This window comes from Oncorhynchus keta, unplaced genomic scaffold, assembly GCF_023373465.1.
Source record: "Oncorhynchus keta strain PuntledgeMale-10-30-2019 unplaced genomic scaffold, Oket_V2 Un_contig_16010_pilon_pilon, whole genome shotgun sequence".
Taxonomy (NCBI): Eukaryota; Metazoa; Chordata; class Actinopteri; order Salmoniformes; family Salmonidae; genus Oncorhynchus; species Oncorhynchus keta.
The window spans coordinates 15,001-35,751 of record NW_026279656.1 but is presented as its reverse complement, the minus strand read 5'-3'; the positions used below and the strand labels follow the sequence as shown (position 1 = coordinate 35,751).

General features: G+C 42.5%; 1 protein-coding gene and 1 long non-coding RNA gene across 6 annotated transcripts in view; both read right to left on the bottom strand.

Annotated features, from left to right (window-relative positions):
- LOC127919214 (collagen alpha-1(XIV) chain-like) overlaps window positions 1–20,751 on the bottom strand; it is a 47,613-nt gene that overhangs the window by 14,596 nt on the left and 12,266 nt on the right. Inside the window, exon 3 of the mRNA XM_052502715.1 lies at window positions 7,667–7,783. Within this exon, the coding sequence (XP_052358675.1) occupies window positions 7,667–7,783 (117 nt within the window). The remainder of the gene's footprint in view (window positions 1–7,666; window positions 7,784–20,751) is intronic.
- LOC127919217 (uncharacterized) lies at window positions 12,227–13,748 on the bottom strand. Of its 5 annotated transcripts, none has more exons than XR_008102198.1 (4): window positions 13,139–13,748; window positions 12,915–13,082; window positions 12,753–12,808; window positions 12,227–12,423 (listed from the first exon to the last, which is right to left on the bottom strand). It is a non-coding gene; the product is annotated as an uncharacterized LOC127919217 (long non-coding RNA). The 5 variants fall into 5 exon arrangements; XR_008102197.1 differs by lacking the exon at window positions 12,227–12,423 and adding an exon at window positions 12,493–12,587; XR_008102196.1 differs by lacking the exon at window positions 12,753–12,808.

Genomic DNA, 20,751 nt, shown 5'->3' with positions numbered 1-20,751 from the left:
GTGTGTGTGTGTGTGTGTGTGTGTGTGTGTGTGTGTGTGTGTGTGTGTGTGTGTGTGTGTGTGTGTGTGTGTGTGTGTGTGTGTGTGTGTGTGTGTGTGTGTGTGTGTGTGTGTGTGTTCTCTGTCCTCATTGTTTAATCCAAGATGTCTGGCAGGCTTTGTCGGCCAACACTGACCTTCCTTACAGACAGACAGGGTAAATATTCCCCAAAACTCTCTAAGCCAGGTCCCACAACTGTTGGTGCTGTCTTATCAACTCAATGTTGTCAATGGCAATAGGAGTTGTCAAGATTCATTCATTCAGCTGTATGGGGGTGTTTAACTTTATTCAAGATCAAATAAACCCCTTTTTCAAAACATGTCTTCTGTGGTCCAGTGTGTTTAGCCAACTCTTCCCTGTGTTCATTCATTATCATTACCCTGGGTTCATTCATTATCATTACCCTGTGTTCATTCATTATCATTACCCTGGGTTCATTCATTATCATTACCCTGGGTTCATTCATTATCATTGCCCTGTGTTCATTCATTATCATTACCCTGGGTTCATTCATTATCATTACCCTGTGTTCATTCATTATCATTACCCTGGGTTCATTCATGATTATTACCCTGGGTTCATTCATTATCATTACCCTGGGTTCATTCATTATCATTACCCTGGGTTCATTCATTATCATTACCCTGGGTTCATTCATTATCATTACCCTGGGTTCATTCATTATCATTACCCTGGGTTCATTCATTATCATTACCCTGGGTTCATTCATTATCATTACCCTGGGTTCATTCATGATTATTACCCTGGGTTCATTCATTATTATACCCTGGGTTCATTCATTATCATTACCCTGGGTTCATTCATTATCATTACCCTGGGTTCATTCATTATCATTACCCTGGGTTCATTCATTATCATTACCCTGGGTTCATTCATTATCATTACCCTGGGTTCATTCATTATCATTACCCTGGGTTCATTCATGATTATTACCCTGGGTTCATTCATTATCATTACCCTGGGTTCATTCATAATGGCGCCAGAGGGGATAGCTTCCGTTTAACGTGCTCCTAACCAATTGTGCTATTTTGTGTGGTTTTGTTGCATTGTTTGTAACATATTCTGTACATAATGTTTCTGCTACCCTCTTTTATGACTGAAAATACATTCTGGATATCAGAGCAGTGATTACTCACCTCAAACTGGACAAAGACTTTTCTTTAATGAGTCCGACACGAAGGTTATACTGGTTCTCCGAGACAACGCCCAAAATCCTGTCATTCGCATGAAGAAAATACGGAAATACAGGGGGCGGAGATTGGGGTGCCTTGTGAGAATTAGTCGGCGACTGGGTTCCCCGCCTCTACCAACCGTTCTATTGGCCAACGTGCAATCACTGGAGAATAAACTGGATGATCTCAGTTCGAGACTATCCTACCAACAGGACATTAAAAACTGTAATATCTTATGTTTCACAGTTGTGGCTGAACGACGACCTGGATAATACACAGTTGGCTGAGTTTGGTAAGACGAGGGGTGGGGGTGTCTGTCTATTTGTCAATAACAGCTGTTGTGCGATGTATAATATTAAGGAAGTCTCGAGGTATTGCTCGCCTGAAGTAGAGTACCTCATGATAAGCTGTAGACCACACTATCTACCAAGAGAGTTTTCATCTATATTTTTTTCTGAGCCGTCTATTTACCACCACAAACCGATGTTGGCACTAAGAGCGCACTCAACGAGCTGTAGAAGGCCATAAGCAAACAAGAAAATGCTCATCCAGATCCGGTGCCCCTAGTGGCCGGGGACTTTAATGCAGGCAAACTTGACCTCATTTCTACCAGCATGTCACATGTGCAACGAGAGGAAAAAAACCTCTAAACTAGCTTTATTCCACACGCAGAGATGCATACAAAGCTCTCCCTCGCCCTCCATTTGGCAAATCTGACCATAATTCTACCCTCCAGATTCCTGCTTTCAAGCAAAAACTAAAGCAGGAAGTACCAGTGACTCGCTCAATACAGAAGTGGTCATATGATGTGGATGCTATGCTACAGGATTGTTTTGCTAGCACAGACTTGAATATGTTTCGGGATTCATCCAATGGCATTGAGGAGGATACCATCTCAGTCAACGGCTTCATCAATAAGTGCATCGATGACTTCGTCCCCACAGTGACCGTATGTACTTATCCCAACCAGAAGTCATGGATGACAAGCAACATCCGCACCGGGCTAAAGGCTAGAGCTTCCGCTTCCATGGAGCAGGACAGTAATCTGGACGCTTATAAGAAATCCCAAACTATCAAACAGGCAAAGCGTCAATACGTCAATACTAAGATTGAATCCTACTACACCGGCTCTGACACTCGTCGGATGTGGCAGGGCTTGAAAACTATTATGGACTACAAAGGGAAACTCAGCCACGAGCTGCCCAGTGACGCAAGCCTACCAGACGAGCTAAATGCCTTTCATGCTCGCTTCGGGGCAAGCAACACTGAAGCATGCATGAGAGCACCAGCTGTTCTGGACGACTGTGTGATCACCCAAGACCGTTAAACAGGTCGACATTCACAAGCCTCAGGGCCGGACGGATTACCAGGACGTGTACTCAGAGCATGCGCAGACCAACTGCCAAGTGTCTTCACTGACATTTTCAACCTCTCCCTGACCGGTCTGTAATACCTAATGTTTCAAGCAGACCGCCATAGTCCCTGTGCCCAAGAGCACTAAGGTAACCTGTCTAAATGACTACGCCCGTAGCACTCACATTGGTAGCCATGAAGCGCTTTGAAAGCACTTTGACCTATATGGGAAGGCTGTTCACTGACTACAGCTCAGCGTTCAACATCATAGTGCCCACAAAGCTCATCACTAAGCTAAGGACCCTTGGACTAAACACGTTCCTCTGAAACTGGATCCAGGACTTCCTCCCGGGCCACCCCCAGGTGGTAAGGGTAGGCAACAACACATCTGCCACGCTGATCTTTAACACGGGGGCCCCTCAGGAGTACGTCCTTAGTCCACTGCTATACTCCCTGTTCACCCACGACTGCGTGGCCAAGCATGACTCCAACACCATCATTAAGTTTGCTGACGACACAACAGTGGTAGGCCTGATCACCTTCAACGATGAGACAGCCTATATGGAGAAGGTCAGAGACCTGGCAGTGTACCTCCAGGACAACAACCTCTCCCTCAATGTGAGCAAGACAAAGGATCTGATCGTGGACAACTGGAAATGGAGGGACAAACACACCCCCATTCACATCAATGGGGCTGTAGTGGAGCAGGTCGAGAGTTTCAAGTTCCTTGGTGTCCACATCTCCAACAAACTATCATGGTCCAAACAAACCAAGACAGTTGTGAAGAGGGCATGACAACATACTTTCCCCCTAGGAGACTGAAAAGATTTGGCATGGGTCCTCAGATCCTCAAAAAGTTATACAGCTGCACCATTGAGAGCCAGTACCCCCTGTATACAGCCTCCACATTGACTCTGTACCAGTAGGTGCCAAAAACTGTCATAGAGCCTCCACATTGACTCTGTACCAGTACATCACCGGGGCCAAGTCCCCCAGGACCTGTATATAGTCAGAGGAAGGCCCAAAAAATTGTCAAAACTCTCTGTCACCAGTCACCCCCTGTATCAGCCTCCACATTGACTCTGCCTGTAGCCCCTGTATATAGCCTCCACATTGACTCTGTACCTACCCCCTGTATATAGACTCCACATTGACTCTGTACCAGTACCCCCTGTATATAACCTCCACATTGACTCTGTACCGGTAGCCCCTGTTATAGCCTCCATCTATGCAAAGTCACTTTACTCTTACCCCCTGTATATAGCCTCCACATTGACTCAACAAACCTGTACCCCCTGTATATAGCCTCCACATTGACTCTGTACCGGTAGCCCCTGTATATAGCCTCCACATTGACTCAGTACCGGTACCCCCTGTATATAGCCTCCACATTGACTCTGTACCGGTACCCCTGTATATAGCCTCCACATTGACTCTGTACCGGTACCCCTGTATATAGCCTCCACATTGACTCTGTACCGGTACCCCCTGTATATAGCCTCCACATTGACTCTGTACCGGTACCCCTGTATATAGCCTCCACATTGACTCTGTACCGGTACCCCTGTATATAGTCTCCACATTGACTCGGTACCGGTACCCCTGTATATAGCCTCCACATTGACTCTGTACCGGTACCCCCTGTATATAGCCTCCACATTGACTCTGTACCAGTACCCCCTGTATATAGCCTCCACATTGACTCTGTACCGGTACCCCCTGTATATAGCCTCCACATTGACTCTGTACCGGTACCCCCTGTATATAGCCTCCACATTGACTCTGTACCGGTACCCCCTGTATATAGCCTCCACATTGACTCTGTACCGGTACCACCTGTATATAGCCTCCACATTGACTCTGTACCGGTACCCCTGTATATAGCCTCCACATTGACTCAGTACCGGTACCCCTGTATATAGCCTCCACATTGACTCAGTACCGGTACCCCTGTATATAGCCTCCACATTGACTCAGTACCGGTACCCCTGTATATAGCCTCCACATTGACTCAGTACCGGTACCCCTGTATATAGCCTCCACATTGACTCTGTACCAGGTACCCCTGTATATAGCCTCCACATTGACTCTGTACCGGTACCACCTGTATATAGCATCCACATTGACTCGGTACCGGTACCACCTGTATATAGCCTCCACATTGACTCGGTACCGGTACCACCTGTATATAGTCTCCACATTGACTCGGTACCGGTACCCCCTGTATACAGCCTCACTACTGTTATTTTATTGTGTTACTTCTTTTTACTTGAGTTTATTTGGTCATCTTTTCTAAACTCTATTTCTTGAACTGCATTGTTGGTTAAGGGCCTGTAAGTCAGCATTTCACCGTAAGGTGAATTCGGAACACTTGACAAGAATATTTGATCTGATTTGATCACTAGAATGGTTGGTAAGGAATAGAAGACCGAGCAGCAGAGCAATAGAAGACTTGTCATGGAACCAGACTGATACAGCATGGAACCAGACTGATACAGCCCATACAGCATGGAATCAGACTGATTACAGCCCATACAGCATGGAACCAGACTGATACAGCCCATACAGCATGGGACCAGACTGATACAGCATGGGACAAGGCTGATACAGCCCATACAGCATGGAATCAGACTGATACAGCCCATACAGCATGGAACCAGACTGATAGAGCCCATACAGCATGGAACTAGACTGATACAGCCCATACAGCATGGGACCAGACTGATACAGCCCATACAGCATGGAACCAGACTGATACAGCATGGGACCAGACTGATACAGCATGGAACCAGACTGATACAGCATGGAACTCGACTGATACAGCCCATACAGCATGGAACCAGACTGATAGAGCCCATACAGCATGGAACTCGACTGATACAGCCCATACAGCATGGAACCAGGCTGATACAGCCCATACAGCATGGAACTAGACTGATACAGCCCATACAGCATGGAACCAGACTGATACAGCATGGGACCAGACTGATACAGCATGGAACCAGACTGATACAGCATGGAACTCGACTGATACAGCCCATACAGCATGGAACCAGACTGATACAGCCCATACAGCATGGAACCAGACTGATAGAGCCCATACAGCATGGAACTAGACTGATACAGCCCATACAGCATGGAACTAGACTGATACAGCCCATACAGCATGGAACCAGACTGATAGAGCCCATACAGCATGGAACTAGACTGATACAGCATGGAACCAGACTGATACAGCATGGAACCAGACTGATACAGCATGGAACTAGACTGATACAGCCCATACAGCATTGGACCAGACTGATACAGCCCATACAGCATGGGACCAGACTGATACAGCATGGAACCAGACTTATACAGCCCATACAGCATGGAACCAGACTGATACAGCATGGGACCAGACTGATACAGCATGGAACCAGACGGATAGAGCCCATACAGCATGGAACCAGACTGATACAGCATGGGACCAGACTGATACAGACCATTCAGAGTGGGACCAGACTGATACAGCATGGAACCAGACTGATACAGCCCATACAGCATGGAACCAGACTGATACAGCATGGAACCAGACTGATACAGCCCATACAGCATGGAACCAGACTGATAGAGCCCATACAGCATGGAACCAGACTGATACAGCATGGAACCAGACTGATACAGCCCATACAGCATGGAACCAGACTGATAGAGCCCATACAGCATGGAACCAGACTGATAATTCAGCATGGAACCAGACTGATACAGCATGGAACCAGACTGATACAGCCATACAGCATGGGACCAGACTGATACAGCCCATACAGCATGGAACCAGACTGATACAGCCCATACAGCATGGAACCAGACTGATACAGCCCATACAGCATGGAACCAGACTGATAGAGCCCATACAGCATGGGACCAGACTGATACAGCATGGAACCAGACTGATACAGCCCATACAGCGTGGAACCAGACTGATACAGCCCATACAGCATGGAACCAGACTGATAGAGCCCATACAGCATGGGACCAGACTGATACAGCCCATACAGCATGGAACCAGACTGATACAGCCCATACAGCATGGAACCAGACTGATACAGCCCATACAGCATGGAACCAGACTGATACAGCCCATACAGCATTGGACCAGACTGATACAGCCCATACAGCATGGGACCAGACTGATACAGCATGGAACCAGACTTATACAGCCCATACAGCTTGGAACCAGACTGATACAGCATGGAACCAGACTGATAGAGCCCATACAGCATGGAACCAGACTGATAATGCATGGAACCAGACTGATACAGCATGGAACCAGACTGATACAGCCCATACAGCATGGGACCAGACTGATAGCAGCATGGAACCAGACTTATACTTATACAGCCCATACAGCTTGGAACCAGACTGATACAGCCCATACAGCATGGAACCAGACTGATACAGCATGGAACCAGACTGATACAGCCCATACAGCATGGGACCAGACTGATATAGCCCATACAGCATGGAACCAGACTGATAGAGCCCATACAGCATGGAACCAGACTGATACAGCATGGGACCAGACTGATACAGACCATTCAGAGTGGGACCAGACTGATACAGCATGGAACCAGACTGATACAGCCCATACAGCATGGAACCAGACTGATACAGCATGGAACCAGACTGATACAGCCCATACAGCATGGAACCAGACTGATACAGCCCATACAGTATGGAACCAGACTGATATCAGCCCATACAGCATGGAACCAGACTGATACAGCATGGAACCAGACTGATACAGCCCATACAGCATGGAACAAGACTGATACAGCATGGAACCAGACTGATACAGCCCATACAGCATTGGACCAGACTGATACAGCATGGAACCAGACTGATACAGCCCATACAGCATGGAACCAGACTGATACAGCCCATACAGCATGGAACCAGACTGATTCAGCCCATACAGCATTGGACCAGACTGATACAGCATGGAACCAGACTGATACAGAGCTTCTACTATTCTGAACTATATACAGTAGAATGCGTACATCAACTAAAGGCATAGACAGATGATTAGAACTCTTACCTGGTTCACTCTGGTATAAAACTCTATAGCCGTCGACTTTCCCTTTCGGCTCTTTCCAGGATACATGTAATTTGCTCGTACCCAGCACTTTAAAACGTAATCTTCTGGGAGCTGGAACTGAAACAGAACAACAATAGACCCATCATTAATACTGACTCATTCAGTTACAGTTTGAGTATTGATGATTAATATGTTGAATACAGACTTTGTCCCAAATAGCACCCTATTCTCTATTTGGTGCACTACTTTTGACCAGGGCCCATAGGACTCTGATTGAAGGTAGTGGACCACAGACGGGGTATGGTAAGATTTGGGAGGCAGATACAATCCCCAGCAGGTGTTAGTGCCACTACGGTACTACACATCAGCCAGGTTAATCACACACAGACATTGAACAGACGTCCACAAAGACAACCCATTCTGGTATAACACAATAACATATTGGAAAACATATTGGATAACATATTGGATAACATATTGGATAACATATTGGATAACATATTGTTGTAGAATAACATATTGGATAACATATTGGATAACATATTGGATAACATATTGGATAACATATGGTTGTAGAATAACATATTGTTGTAGAATAACATATTGTTGTAGAATAACATATTGGATAACATATTGTTGTAGAATAACATATTGTTGTAGAATAACATATTGTTGTAGAATAACATATTGTTGTAGAATAACATATTGTTGTAGAATAACATATTGTTGTAGAATAACATATTGTTGTAGAATAACATATTGTTGTAGAATAACATATTGTTGTAGAATAACATATTGTTGTAGAATAACATATTGTTGTAGAATAACATATTGTTGTAGAATAACATATTGTTGTAGAATAACATATTGTTGTAGAATAACATATTGTTGTAGAATAACATATTGTTGTAGAATAACATATTGTTGTAGAATAACATATTGTTGTAGAATAACATATTGTTGTAGAATAACATATTGTTGTAGAATAACATATTGTTGTAGAATAACATATTGTTGTAGAATAACATATTGTTGTAGAATAACATATTGTTGTAGAATAACATATTGAATAACATATTGTTGTAGAATAACATATTGTTGTAGAATAACATATTGTTGTAGAATAACATATTGTTGTAGAATAACATATTGTTGTAGAATAACATATTGTTGTAGAATAGCATATTGTTGTAGAATAACATATTGAATAACATATTGTTGTAGAATAACATATTGTTGTAGAATAACATATTGTTATAGAATAACATATTGTTATAGAATAACATATTGTTGTAGAATAACATATTGTTGTAGAATAACATATTGTTGTAGAATAACATATTGTTGTAGAATAACATATTGTTGTAGAATAACATATTGTTGTAGAATAACATATGGTTGTAGAATAACATATTGTTGTAGAATAACATATTGTTGTAGAATAACATATTGTTGTAGAATAACATATTCTTGTAGAATAACATATTGTTGTAGAATAACATATTGTTGTAGAATAACATATTGTTGTAGAATAACATATTGTTAGAATAACATATTGTTATAGAATAACATATTGTTATAGAATAACATATTGTTGTAGAATAACATATTGTTGTAGAATAACATATTGTTGTAGAATAACATATTGTTGTAGAATAACATATTGCAAACCAAACCGTTATAGACAAAGAGTTCTTAAATGTCAGTCATATTGTCTTACTTTTTGAGACACCATTTTTTAACTAGTAAGGACGTAGGGGGGCATTTTTATAGCCTGAAATCCCAACTGATAAACTTTGTGTCATGTAAAATCATTGTGAAACAGAGCAAATCAGATGGGATTCCAGGCTAGCGTTTCTAAGTCGATGACAGCATCGACATTTCCTTTCAAAAAGACAGGTGCTTGCAGACTGTTAAGAGTCAGTAAATGTTTGATCTCTCAGTTGATGGAGAATCAATCAGCTTCACCTGCCGTCCCGATGGAGAGAACAGTCAGTGGAAGACATTCTCTTAGGATTACGTTAGCGCAGCTAGGCTATAGCTAGATATTCACCTGCTGTCCCGATGGAGAGAACAGTCAGTGGAAGACATTCTCTTAGGATTACGTTAGCGCAGCTAGGCTATAGCTAGATATTCACCTGCTGTCCCGATGGAGAGAACAGTCAGTGGAAGACATTCTCTTAGGATTACGTTAGCGCAGCTAGGCTATAGCTAGATATTCACCTGCTGTCCCGATGGAGAGAACAGTCAGTGGAAGACATTCTCTTAGGATTACGTTAGCGCAGCTAGGCTATAGCTAGATATTCACCTGCTGTCCCGATGGAGAGAACAGTCAGTGGAAGACATTCTCTTAGGATTACGTTAGCGCAGCTAGGCTATAGCTAGATATTCACCTGCCGTCCCGATGGAGAGAACAGTCAGTGGAAGACATTCTCTTAGGATTACGTTAGCGCAGCTAGGCTATAGCTAGATATTCACCTGCTGTCCCGATGGAGAGAACAGTCAGTGGAAGACATTCTCTTAGGATTACGTTAGCGCAGCTAGGCTATAGCTAGATATTCACCTGCTGTCCCGATGGAGAGAACAGTCAGTGGAAGACATTCTCTTAGGATTACGTTAGCGCAGCTAGGCTATAGCTAGATATTCACCTGCCGTCCCGATGGAGAGAACAGTCAGTGGAAGACATTCTCTTAGGATTACGTTAGCGCAGCTAGGCTATAGCTAGATATTCACCTGCTGTCCCGATGGAGAGAACAGTCAATGGAAGACATTCTCTTAGGATTACGTTAGCGCAGCTAGGCTATAGCTAGATATTCACCTGCTGTCCCGATGGAGAGAACAGTCAGTGGGAGACATTCTCTTAGGATTACGTTAGCGCAGCTAGGCTATAGCTAGATATTCACCTGCCGTCCCGATGGAGAGAACAGTCAGTGGAAGACATTCTCTTAGGATTACGTTAGCGCAGCTAGGCTATAGCTAGATATTCACCTGCTGTCCCGATGGAGAGAACAGTCAATGGAAGACATTCTCTTAGGATTACGTTAGCGCAGCTAGGATATAGCTAGATATTCACCTGCCGTCCCGATGGAGAGAACAGTCAGTGGAAGACATTCTCTTAGGATTACGTTAGCGCAGCTAGGCTATAGCTAGATATTCACCTGCCGTCCCGATGGAGAGAACAGTCAGTGGAAGACATTCTCTTAGGATTACGTTAGCGCAGCTAGGCTATAGCTAGATATTCACCTGCCGTCCCGATGGAGAGAACAGTCAGTGGAAGACATTCTCTTAGGATTACGTTAGCGCAGCTAGGCTATAGCTAGATATTCACCTGCTGTCCCGATGGAGAGAACAGTCAGTGGAAGACATTCTCTTAGGATTACGTTAGCGCAGCTAGGCTATAGCTAGATATTCACCTGCTGTCCCGATGGAGAGAACAGTCAGTGGAAGACATTCTCTTAGGATTACGTTAGCGCAGCTAGGCTATAGCTAGATATTCACCTGCCGTCCCGATGGAGAGAACAGTCAGTGGAAGACATTCTCTTAGGATTACGTTAGCGCAGCTAGGCTATAGCTGGATATTGATGCTATCTGCGGTTTCTATATGCAGGCTGCTATGAGGAAGAGAATGTGACTGTTTTTTTACATGAAGCTGCTCTTACTTTTTAGTACCATGTAACAGCATGGTGTTTCTTGTAGCCAATAAGAACAACCAAATGTAAAGTGGTACTCTTTTTCCCCCAGCTATGGACAGACGACATTCCAGTAGTATGGTGAAATACTACGATCTGAGATTGACGCAAAACTATTTATAAGGTTGTTGCATAGCACTTTCACCATTTACTTGGTCTACAGTCTATGTTAGTTGGACTACAAATTAGTCACCAGAACCACACTACTACATTGCCACCTTTTGAGTTGAGAAGACAATGAGAAGTTGAGAAGACAATGAGAAGTTGAGAAGATGGGAATACAATGAGAAGATGATAAGACATGGAGAAGTTGAGAAGACAAGGAGAAGTTGAGAAGACAAGGAGAAGTTGAGAAGACAATGAGAAGTTGAGAAGACAATGAGAAGTTGAGAAGACAATGAGAAGTTGAGAAGACAATGAGAAGTTGAGAAGACAATGAGAAGTTGAGAAGACAAGGAGAAGTTGAGAAGACAATGAGAAGTTGAGAAGACGATGAGAAGTTGAGAAGACGATGAGAAGTTGAGACGACGATGAGAAGTTGAGAAGACAATGAGAAGTTGAGAAGACAATGAGAAGTTGAGAAGACAAGGCTCAATGCCCAGGCCAACAAACACAGTGGTGTTTGTTCCTCCTTGCAAGTAGAAGAATGGGTACCAATGTAATCTTTACATGTCTATAAATCTATGAATATACTACAGTATCTACCGTATAGGGACTTGAAGCTGTTTATTAGGAGGAATATAGGCATGTAAAGTTATATACAATCTGGCACAAGCTTTAAATAAATGATGAAGAATAAAGGGAAACGTTTAGGTTAGAGAAATAGATATATATCATCACTAAACTGATAGGAACTCATCTGGGGGTTGTTTCTGTGTTCAGTAAATATCTCCTATAAACCTGATAGGAACTCATCTGGGGGTTGTTTCTGTGTTCAGTAAATATCTCCTATAAACCTGATAGGAACTCATCTGGGGGTTGTTTCTGTGTTCAGTAAATATCTCCTATAAACCTGATAGGAACTCATCTGGGGGTTGTTTCTGTGTTCAGTAAATATCTCCTATAAACCTGATAGGAACTCATCTGGGGGTTGTTTCTGTGTTCAGTAAACTCATATAAACCTGAAGCAACTCATCTGGGGGTTGTTTCTGTGTTCAGTAAATATCTCCTATAAACCTGATAGGAACTCATCTGGGGGTTGTTTCTGTGTTCAGTAAATATCTCCTATAAACCTGATAGGAACTCATCTGGGGTTGTTTCTGTGTTCAGTAAATATCTCCTATAAACCTGATAGGAACTCATCTGGGGTTGTTTCTGTGTTCAGTAAATATCTCCTATAAACCTGATAGGAACTCATCTGGGGTTGTTTCTGTGTTCAGTAAATATCTCCTATAAACCTGATAGGAACTCATCTGGGGGTTGTTTCTGTGTTCAGTAAATATCTCCTATAAACCTGATAGGAACTCATCTGGGGTTGTTTCTGTGTTCAGTAAATATCTCCTATAAACCTGATAGGAACTCATCTGGGGTTCTGTGTTCAGTAAATATCTCCTATAAACCTGATAGGAACTCATCTGGGGGTTGTTTCTGTGTTCAGTAAATATCTCCTATAAACCTGATAGGAACTCATCTGGGGGTTGTTTCTGTGTTCAGTAAATATCTCCTATAAACCTGATAGGAACTCATCTGGGGGTTGTTTCTGTGTTCAGTAAATATCTCCTATAAACCTGATAGCAACTCATCTGGGGGTTGTTTCTGTGTTCAGTAAATATCTCCTATAAACCTGATAGGAACTCATCTGGGGGTTGTTTCTGTGTTCAGTAAATATCTCCTATAAACCTGATAGGAACTCATCTGGGGGTTGTTTCTGTGTTCAGTAAATATCTCCTATAAACCTGATAGGAACTCATCTGGGGGTTGTTTCTGTGTTCAGTAAATATCTCCTATAAACCTGATAGGAACTCATCTGGGGGTTGTTTCTGTGTTCAGTAAATATCTCCTATAAACCTGATAGGAACTCATCTGGGGGTTGTTTCTGTGTTCAGTAAATATCTCCTATAACCCTGATAGGAACTCACCTGGGGGTGGTTTCTGTGTTGAGTAAATACAGTGTATTCAGACCCCAGACTCTTTTCCACATGTTGTTACGTTACAGCTTTACTCTAAAATGGACTACATATTTTTTGTTCCTCATCAATCTACACACAATACCCCATAATGACAAAGCGAAAACAGGTTTTTAGAATTTTTGCAAATGTATACATTAAAAAATGATAATAGGGCCTCCCGGGTGGCGCAGTGGTCTAAGACACTGCATCGCAGTGCTCGCTGTGCCACCAGAGATTCTGTGTTCGAGTCCAGGCTCTGTCACAGCCGGCCGCGACCGGGAGGTCCATGGGGTGGCGCACAATTGGCCCAGCTTCGTCCGGATTAGGGTTTGGCCGGCAGGGATGTCCTTGGCTCACCGCGCACTAGCGACTCCTGTGGCGGGCCGGGCACAGCTTCGTCCGGATTAGGGTTTGGCCGGCAGGGATGTCCTTGGCTCACCGCGCACTAGCGACTCCTGTGGCGGGCCGGGCACAGCTTCGTCCGGATTAGGGTTTGGCCGGCAGGGATGTCCTTGGCTCACCGCGCACTAGCGACTCCTGTGGCGGGCCGGGCACAGTGCACGCTGACCAGGTCGCCAGGTGTACGGTGTTTCCTCCGACACATGATGTTTTTATCTAACCGTGTGTATGAACAGGTTTGTAATGAATAGAGGCATTTGGTGACACCTTAAACAGTTATGGCTGGATACTAGATGTGAATATAATGTGAGGTATTTAAAACCACCTGGGAAATAGAAAAGACAATTAAATAATGGCTGGATACTAGATGTGAATATAATGTGAGGTATTTAAAACCACCTGGGAAACAGAAAAGACAATTAAATAATGGCTGGATACTAGATGTGGATATAATGTGAGGTATTTAAAACCACCTGGGAAACAGAAAAGACAATTAAATAATGACTGGATACTAGATGTGAATATAATGTGAGGTATTTAAAACCACCTGGGAAACAGAAAAGACAATTAAATAATGACTGGATACTAGATGTGGATATAATGTGAGGTATTTAAAACCACCTGGGAAACAGAAAAGACTATTAAATAATGGCTGGATACTAGATGTGGATATAATGTGAGGTATTTAAAACCACCTGGGAAATAGAAAAGACAATTAAATAATGGCTGGATACTAGATGTGGATATAATGTGAGGTATTTAAAACCACCTGGGAAATAGAAAAGACAATTAAATAATGACTGGATACTAGATGTGAATATAATGTGAGGTATTTAAAACCACCTGGGAAACAGAAAAGACAATTAAATAATGACTGGATACTAGATGTGAATATAATGTGAGGTATTTAAAACCACCTGGGAAATAGAAAAGACAATTAAATAATGGCTGGATACTAGATGTGGATATAATGTGAGGTATTTAAAACCACCTGGGAAATAGAAAAGACAATTAAATAATGGCTGGATACTAGATGTGGATATAATGTGAGGTATTTAAAACCACCTGGGAAACAGAAAAGACAATTAAATAATGGCTGGATACTAGATGTGGATATAATGTGAGGTATTTAAAACCACCTGGGAAATAGAAAAGACAATTAAATAATGGCTGGATACTAGATGTGGATATAATGTGAGGTATTTAAAACCACCTGGGAAACAGAAAAGACAATTAAATAATGGCTGGATACTAGATGTGGATATAATGTGAGGTATTTAAAACCACCTGGGAAACAGAAAAGACAATTAAATAATGGCTGGATACTAGATGTGGATATAATGTGAGGTATTTAAAACCACCTGGGAAACAGAAAAGACAATTAAATAATGGCTGGATACTAGATGTGGATATAATGTGAGGTATTTAAAACCACCTGGGAAATAGAAAAGACAATTAAATAATGGCTGGATACTAGATGTGGATATAATGTCTCAAATTTAAAACCACCTGGGAAATAGAAAAGACAATTAAATAATGACTGGATACTAGATGTGGATATAATGTGAGGTATTTAAAACCACCTGGGAAATAGGACAATTAAATAATGACTGGATACTAGATGTGGATATGCTGTTGAGGTATTTAAAACCACCTGGGAAATAGAAAAGACAATTAAATAATGACTGGATACTAGATGTGGATATAATGTGAGGTATTTAACACCTGGGAAATAGAAAAGACAATTAAATAATGGCTGGATACTAGATGTGAATATAATGTGAGGTATTTAAAACCACCTGGGAAACAGAAAAGACAATTAAATAATGACTGGAACTAGATGTGGATATAATGTGAGGTATTTAAAACCACCTGGGAAATAGAAAAGACAATTAAATAATAACTGGATACTAGATGTTGGATATAATGTGAGGTATTTAAAACCACCTGGGAAACAGAAAAGACAATTAAATAATGACTGGATACTAGATGTGGATATAATGTGGCCACCTGGGAAACAGAAAAGACAATTAAATAATAACTGGATACTAGATGTGGATATAATGTCAGGTATTTCCACCTGGCAGAAAAGACAATTAAATAATGGCTCTAGATGTCATAATGTGACTCCACCTTTAAAACCACCTGGGAAATAGAAAAGACAATTAAATAATGGCTGGATACTAGATGTGGATATCTGCACATTCTCTCACTTCTGAGGTATTTAAAACCACCTGGGAAATAGAAAAGACAATTAAATAATGGCTGGATACTAGATGTGAATATAATGTGAGGTATTTAAAACCACCTGGGAAACAGAAAAGACAATTAAATAATGGCTGGATACTAGATGTGGATATAATGTGAGGTATTTAAAACCACCTGGGAAACAGAAAAGACAATTAAATAATGGCTGGATACTAGATGTGGATATAATGTGAGGTATTTAAAACCACCTGGGAAATAGAAAAGACAAATAAATAATAACTGGATACTAGATGTGGATATAATGTGAGGTATTTAAAACCACCTGGGAAACAGAAAAGACAATTAAATAATAACTGGATACTAGATGTGGATATAATGTGAGGTATTTAAAACCACCTGGGAAACAGAAAAGACAATCAAATAATGACTGGATACTAGATGTGAATATAATGTGAGGTATTTAAAACCACCTGGGAAACAGAAAAGACAATTAAATAATGACTGGATACTAGATGTGGATATAATGTGAGGTATTTAAAACCACCTGGGAAATAGAAAAGACAATTAAATAATGGCTGGATACTAGATGTGGATATAATGTGAGGTATTTAAAACCACCTGGGAAACAGAAAAGACAATTAAATAATGACTGGATACTAGATGTGAATATAATGTGAGGTATTTAAAACCACCTGGGAAACAGAAAAGACAATTAAATAATGACTGGATACTAGATGTGGATATAATGTGAGGTATTTAAAACCACCTGGGAAATAGAAAAGACAATTAAATAATGGCTGGATACTAGATGTGAATATAATGTGAGGTATTTAAAACCACCTGGGAAATAGAAAAGACAATTAAATAATGGCTGGATACTAGATGTGGATATAATGTGAGGTATTTAAAACCACCTGGGAAACAGAAAAGACAATTAAATAATGGCTGGATACTAGATGTGAATATAATGTGAGGTATTTAAAACCACCTGGGAAATAGAAAAGACAATTAAATAATGGCTGGATACTAGATGTGGATATAATGTGAGGTATTTAAAACCACCTGGGAAATAGAAAAGACAATTAAATAATGGCTGGATACTAGATGTGGATATAATGTGAGGTATTTAAAACCACCTGGGAAATAGAAAAGACAATTAAATAATGACTGGATACTAGATGTGGATATAATGTGAGGTATTTAAAACCACCTGGGAAACAGAAAAGACAATTAAATAATGGCTGGATACTAGATGTCGATATAATGTGAGGTATTTAAAACCACCTGGGAAATAGAAAAGACAATTAAATAATGACTGGATACTAGATGTGAATATAATGTGAGGTATTTAAAACCACCCGGGGAAACAGAAAAGACAATTAAATAATGGCTGGATACTAGATGTGGATATAATGTGAGGTATTTAAAACCACCTGGGAAATAGAAAAGACAATTAAATAATGACTGGATACTAGATGTGGATATAATGTGAGGTATTTAAAACCACCTGGGAAACAGAAAAGACAATTAAATAATGACTGGATACTAGATGTGAATATAATGTGAGGTATTTAAAACCACCTGGGAAACAGAAAAGACAATTAAATAATGACTGGATACTAGATGTGAATATAATGTGAGGTATTTAAAACCACCTGGGAAACAGAAAAGACAATGAAATAATGACTGGATACTAGATGTGGATATAATGTGAGATATTTAACACCAACTGCCTTGCCAGAAGTAGCTACAAATTCACAAATTTCCATCTTTAAGTACTTTCCATTTGTACTGTCTGACTCACTGCACATGAATTGAGTTGACGGAGGACAGGATGTTTATTAGACCAGATAGACATTAGTCTTCTGCTTTTGTCAACCCGCTGATATACACACGTAACGTCGGAGAGACTGAAGCAGGGGTTATGTTCCTGTCAAGGGAACATCGGCAGTATGTGGCACCTGAGATATTGATGCCAGCAACCCTCTGGTAGATCACCCCCCTCCCCCCCTCCCCTCGAGTGTATGAGAGCATCTGTCAGCCTGACTCAGCTGTACATGAGATCTGAATAATGTATAGGAACACATGCGTCCATTTGCTCTGTGTGAGGATGAGGGTGTGGAGGATTCCGAGAGGAACAATGGAACACTATTGTGAGTCGAGGATTCCACAGATGAATACAGTAGCTGTGAGAGGGATTCCTTCATGATGTGATGCATTTCATTGGCTATCAGCATGTCATTATTCACCCTTGGCTATCAGCATGTCATTATTCACCCTTGGCTATCAGCATGTCATTACTCCACCTTGGCTATCAGCATGTCATTACTCCACCTGTTCCCAACCATTCTCTCACTTCTCAATGATTAAACACAAAGTGGCTCTATGACAGTTACATTACAATATACATTAGAACAGACAACCGTACAACAACAAGCAGCCCTTTCACGTGGTTTTATCTCTCCTCTCCTCTCATCCCTTTCATCTCTCTCTCCTCCTCATCCCTCTCTCCTCATCCCTCTCTCCTCTCATCCCTCTCTCCTCTCATCCCTCTCTCTCTCATCCCTCTCCTCTCATCCCTCTCTCCTCTCATCTCTCATCCCTCTCATCCCTCTCTCCTCTCACCTCTCATCCCTCTCCTCTCATCCCTCTCTCCTCATCCCATCCTCTCTCCTCTCATCCCTCTCTCCTCTCCTCCCTCTCCTCTCATCTCTCACCCCTCTCATCTCTCTCATCCCTCTCTCCTCTCATCCCTCTCTCCTCTCATCCCTCTCTCCTCTCATCCCTCTCTCCTCTCATCCCTCTCCTCCCCCCCTCTCATCCCTCTCTCCTCCCTCTCTCCTCTCCTCCCTCTCCTCTCATCCCTCTCCTCTCATCCCTCTCCTCTCATCCCTCTCCTCTCATCCCTCTCCTCCATGCGGGGAGTCTTCTGTTGTGGCAGATAGCACTTACCCCTGAATCCTCTGAGCCCTTTACCTGTCTTTATGTCTGTCTGTATGTCTGTCTGTCTGCTCTTCCCTCTCTCGGCACGCTGCTCACCTACCTGACTAAGGCCTTAGCTTCATCTTTTTTGAACATTTATCTGTTACCAGCATGGTAATCCCTGCTGAGGGTATTTACATTTTAAGACTGTTCTGCTAGTCCTCCATCACACCATGTGGAGAATGAGGCTGCAGTATACATTCGGTGCCGTTCAGTCAAAGTTGGTTAAGAGTACTGTCATGTTAAATACCACAAACGTGGGGATTAGAGAAGAGATATTGACCAAGAGTTCTTTGGATAATGTGAATCAGGTTTACATAGAACGTCAATATGTTCCTCGTTCTACTCATCCAGGCCTAAATGAAACCCCAGACATGGATTTAAAATGAACATGAACCGAGTAGCATTAACAACACAGGCCATTATGACCACTCTACACTCTACACTCTACACTCCGAGAAAAAAGGTGCTATCTAGAACCTTAAAAGGGTTCTTCGGCTCCCGGGTGGCGCAGTGGTCTAAGGCATCGCATCGCAGCGCTAGCTGTGCCACCAGAGACTCTGGGTTCGAGTCCAGGCTCTGTCGCAACCGGCCGTGACCGGGAGGTCCGTGGGGCGACGCACAATTGGCCTGATGTCGTCCGGATTAGGGAGGGTTTGGCCGGTATGGATATCCTTGTCTCATCGCGTACTAGTGACTCCTGTGGCGGGCCAGGGGCAGTGCACGCTGACCAGGTCGCCAGGTGCACAGTGTTTCCTCCGACACATTGGTGCGGCTGGCTTCCGGGTTGGATGCGCGCTGTGTTAAGAAGCAGTGCGGCTTTGTTGGGTTGTGTATCGGAGGATGCATGGCTTTTGACCTTCGTCTCTCCCGAGCCCGTATGGAGTTGTAGCGATGAGACAAGACAGTAATTACTAACAATTGGATACCACGAAATTGAGGAGAAAAGGGCTGTCCCCATAGGTAGAACCCTTTTGGTTTCAGGTAAACCTTTTGAGGTTCCATGTAGAACCAAAAGGGTTCTCCTATGGGGATAGCAGAAGAACCCTTTTGAAACCTCTTGTTGTAAGAGTGTACTCAACTGTTGTTGGTAAATGAAAACACAACCATCTGTTTGGGTTTTATTGAACTGTTTTTCTGACACTCTCATCAGAATCTCTCCCTACACATACAAATTCACCAATCTAGATGTTAACACGCTCAAATGAAACACCTTGTTTTTAATTAGGAAACTAAAAGCTGATCTGATGCCAAAGCACGGAGCTGACCCATACAGACAGACATGCTGATGCCACAGCACGGAGCTGTCCCATACAGACAGACAGACATGCTGATGCCACAGCACGGAGCTGACCCATACAGACAGACAGACATGCTGATGCCACAGCACGGAGCTGACCCATACAGACAGACATGCTGATGCCACAGCACGGAGCTGACCCATACAGACAGACATGCTGATGCCACAGCACGGAGCTGACCCATACAGACAGACATGCTGATGCCACAGCACGGAGCTGACCCATACAGACAGACAGACATGCTGATGCCACAGCACGGAGCTGACCCATACAGACAGACATGCTGATGCCACAGCACGGAGCTGACCCATACAGACAGACAGACATGCTGATGCCACAGCACGGAGCTGACCCATACAGACAGACAGACATGCTGATGCCACAGCACGGAGCTGACC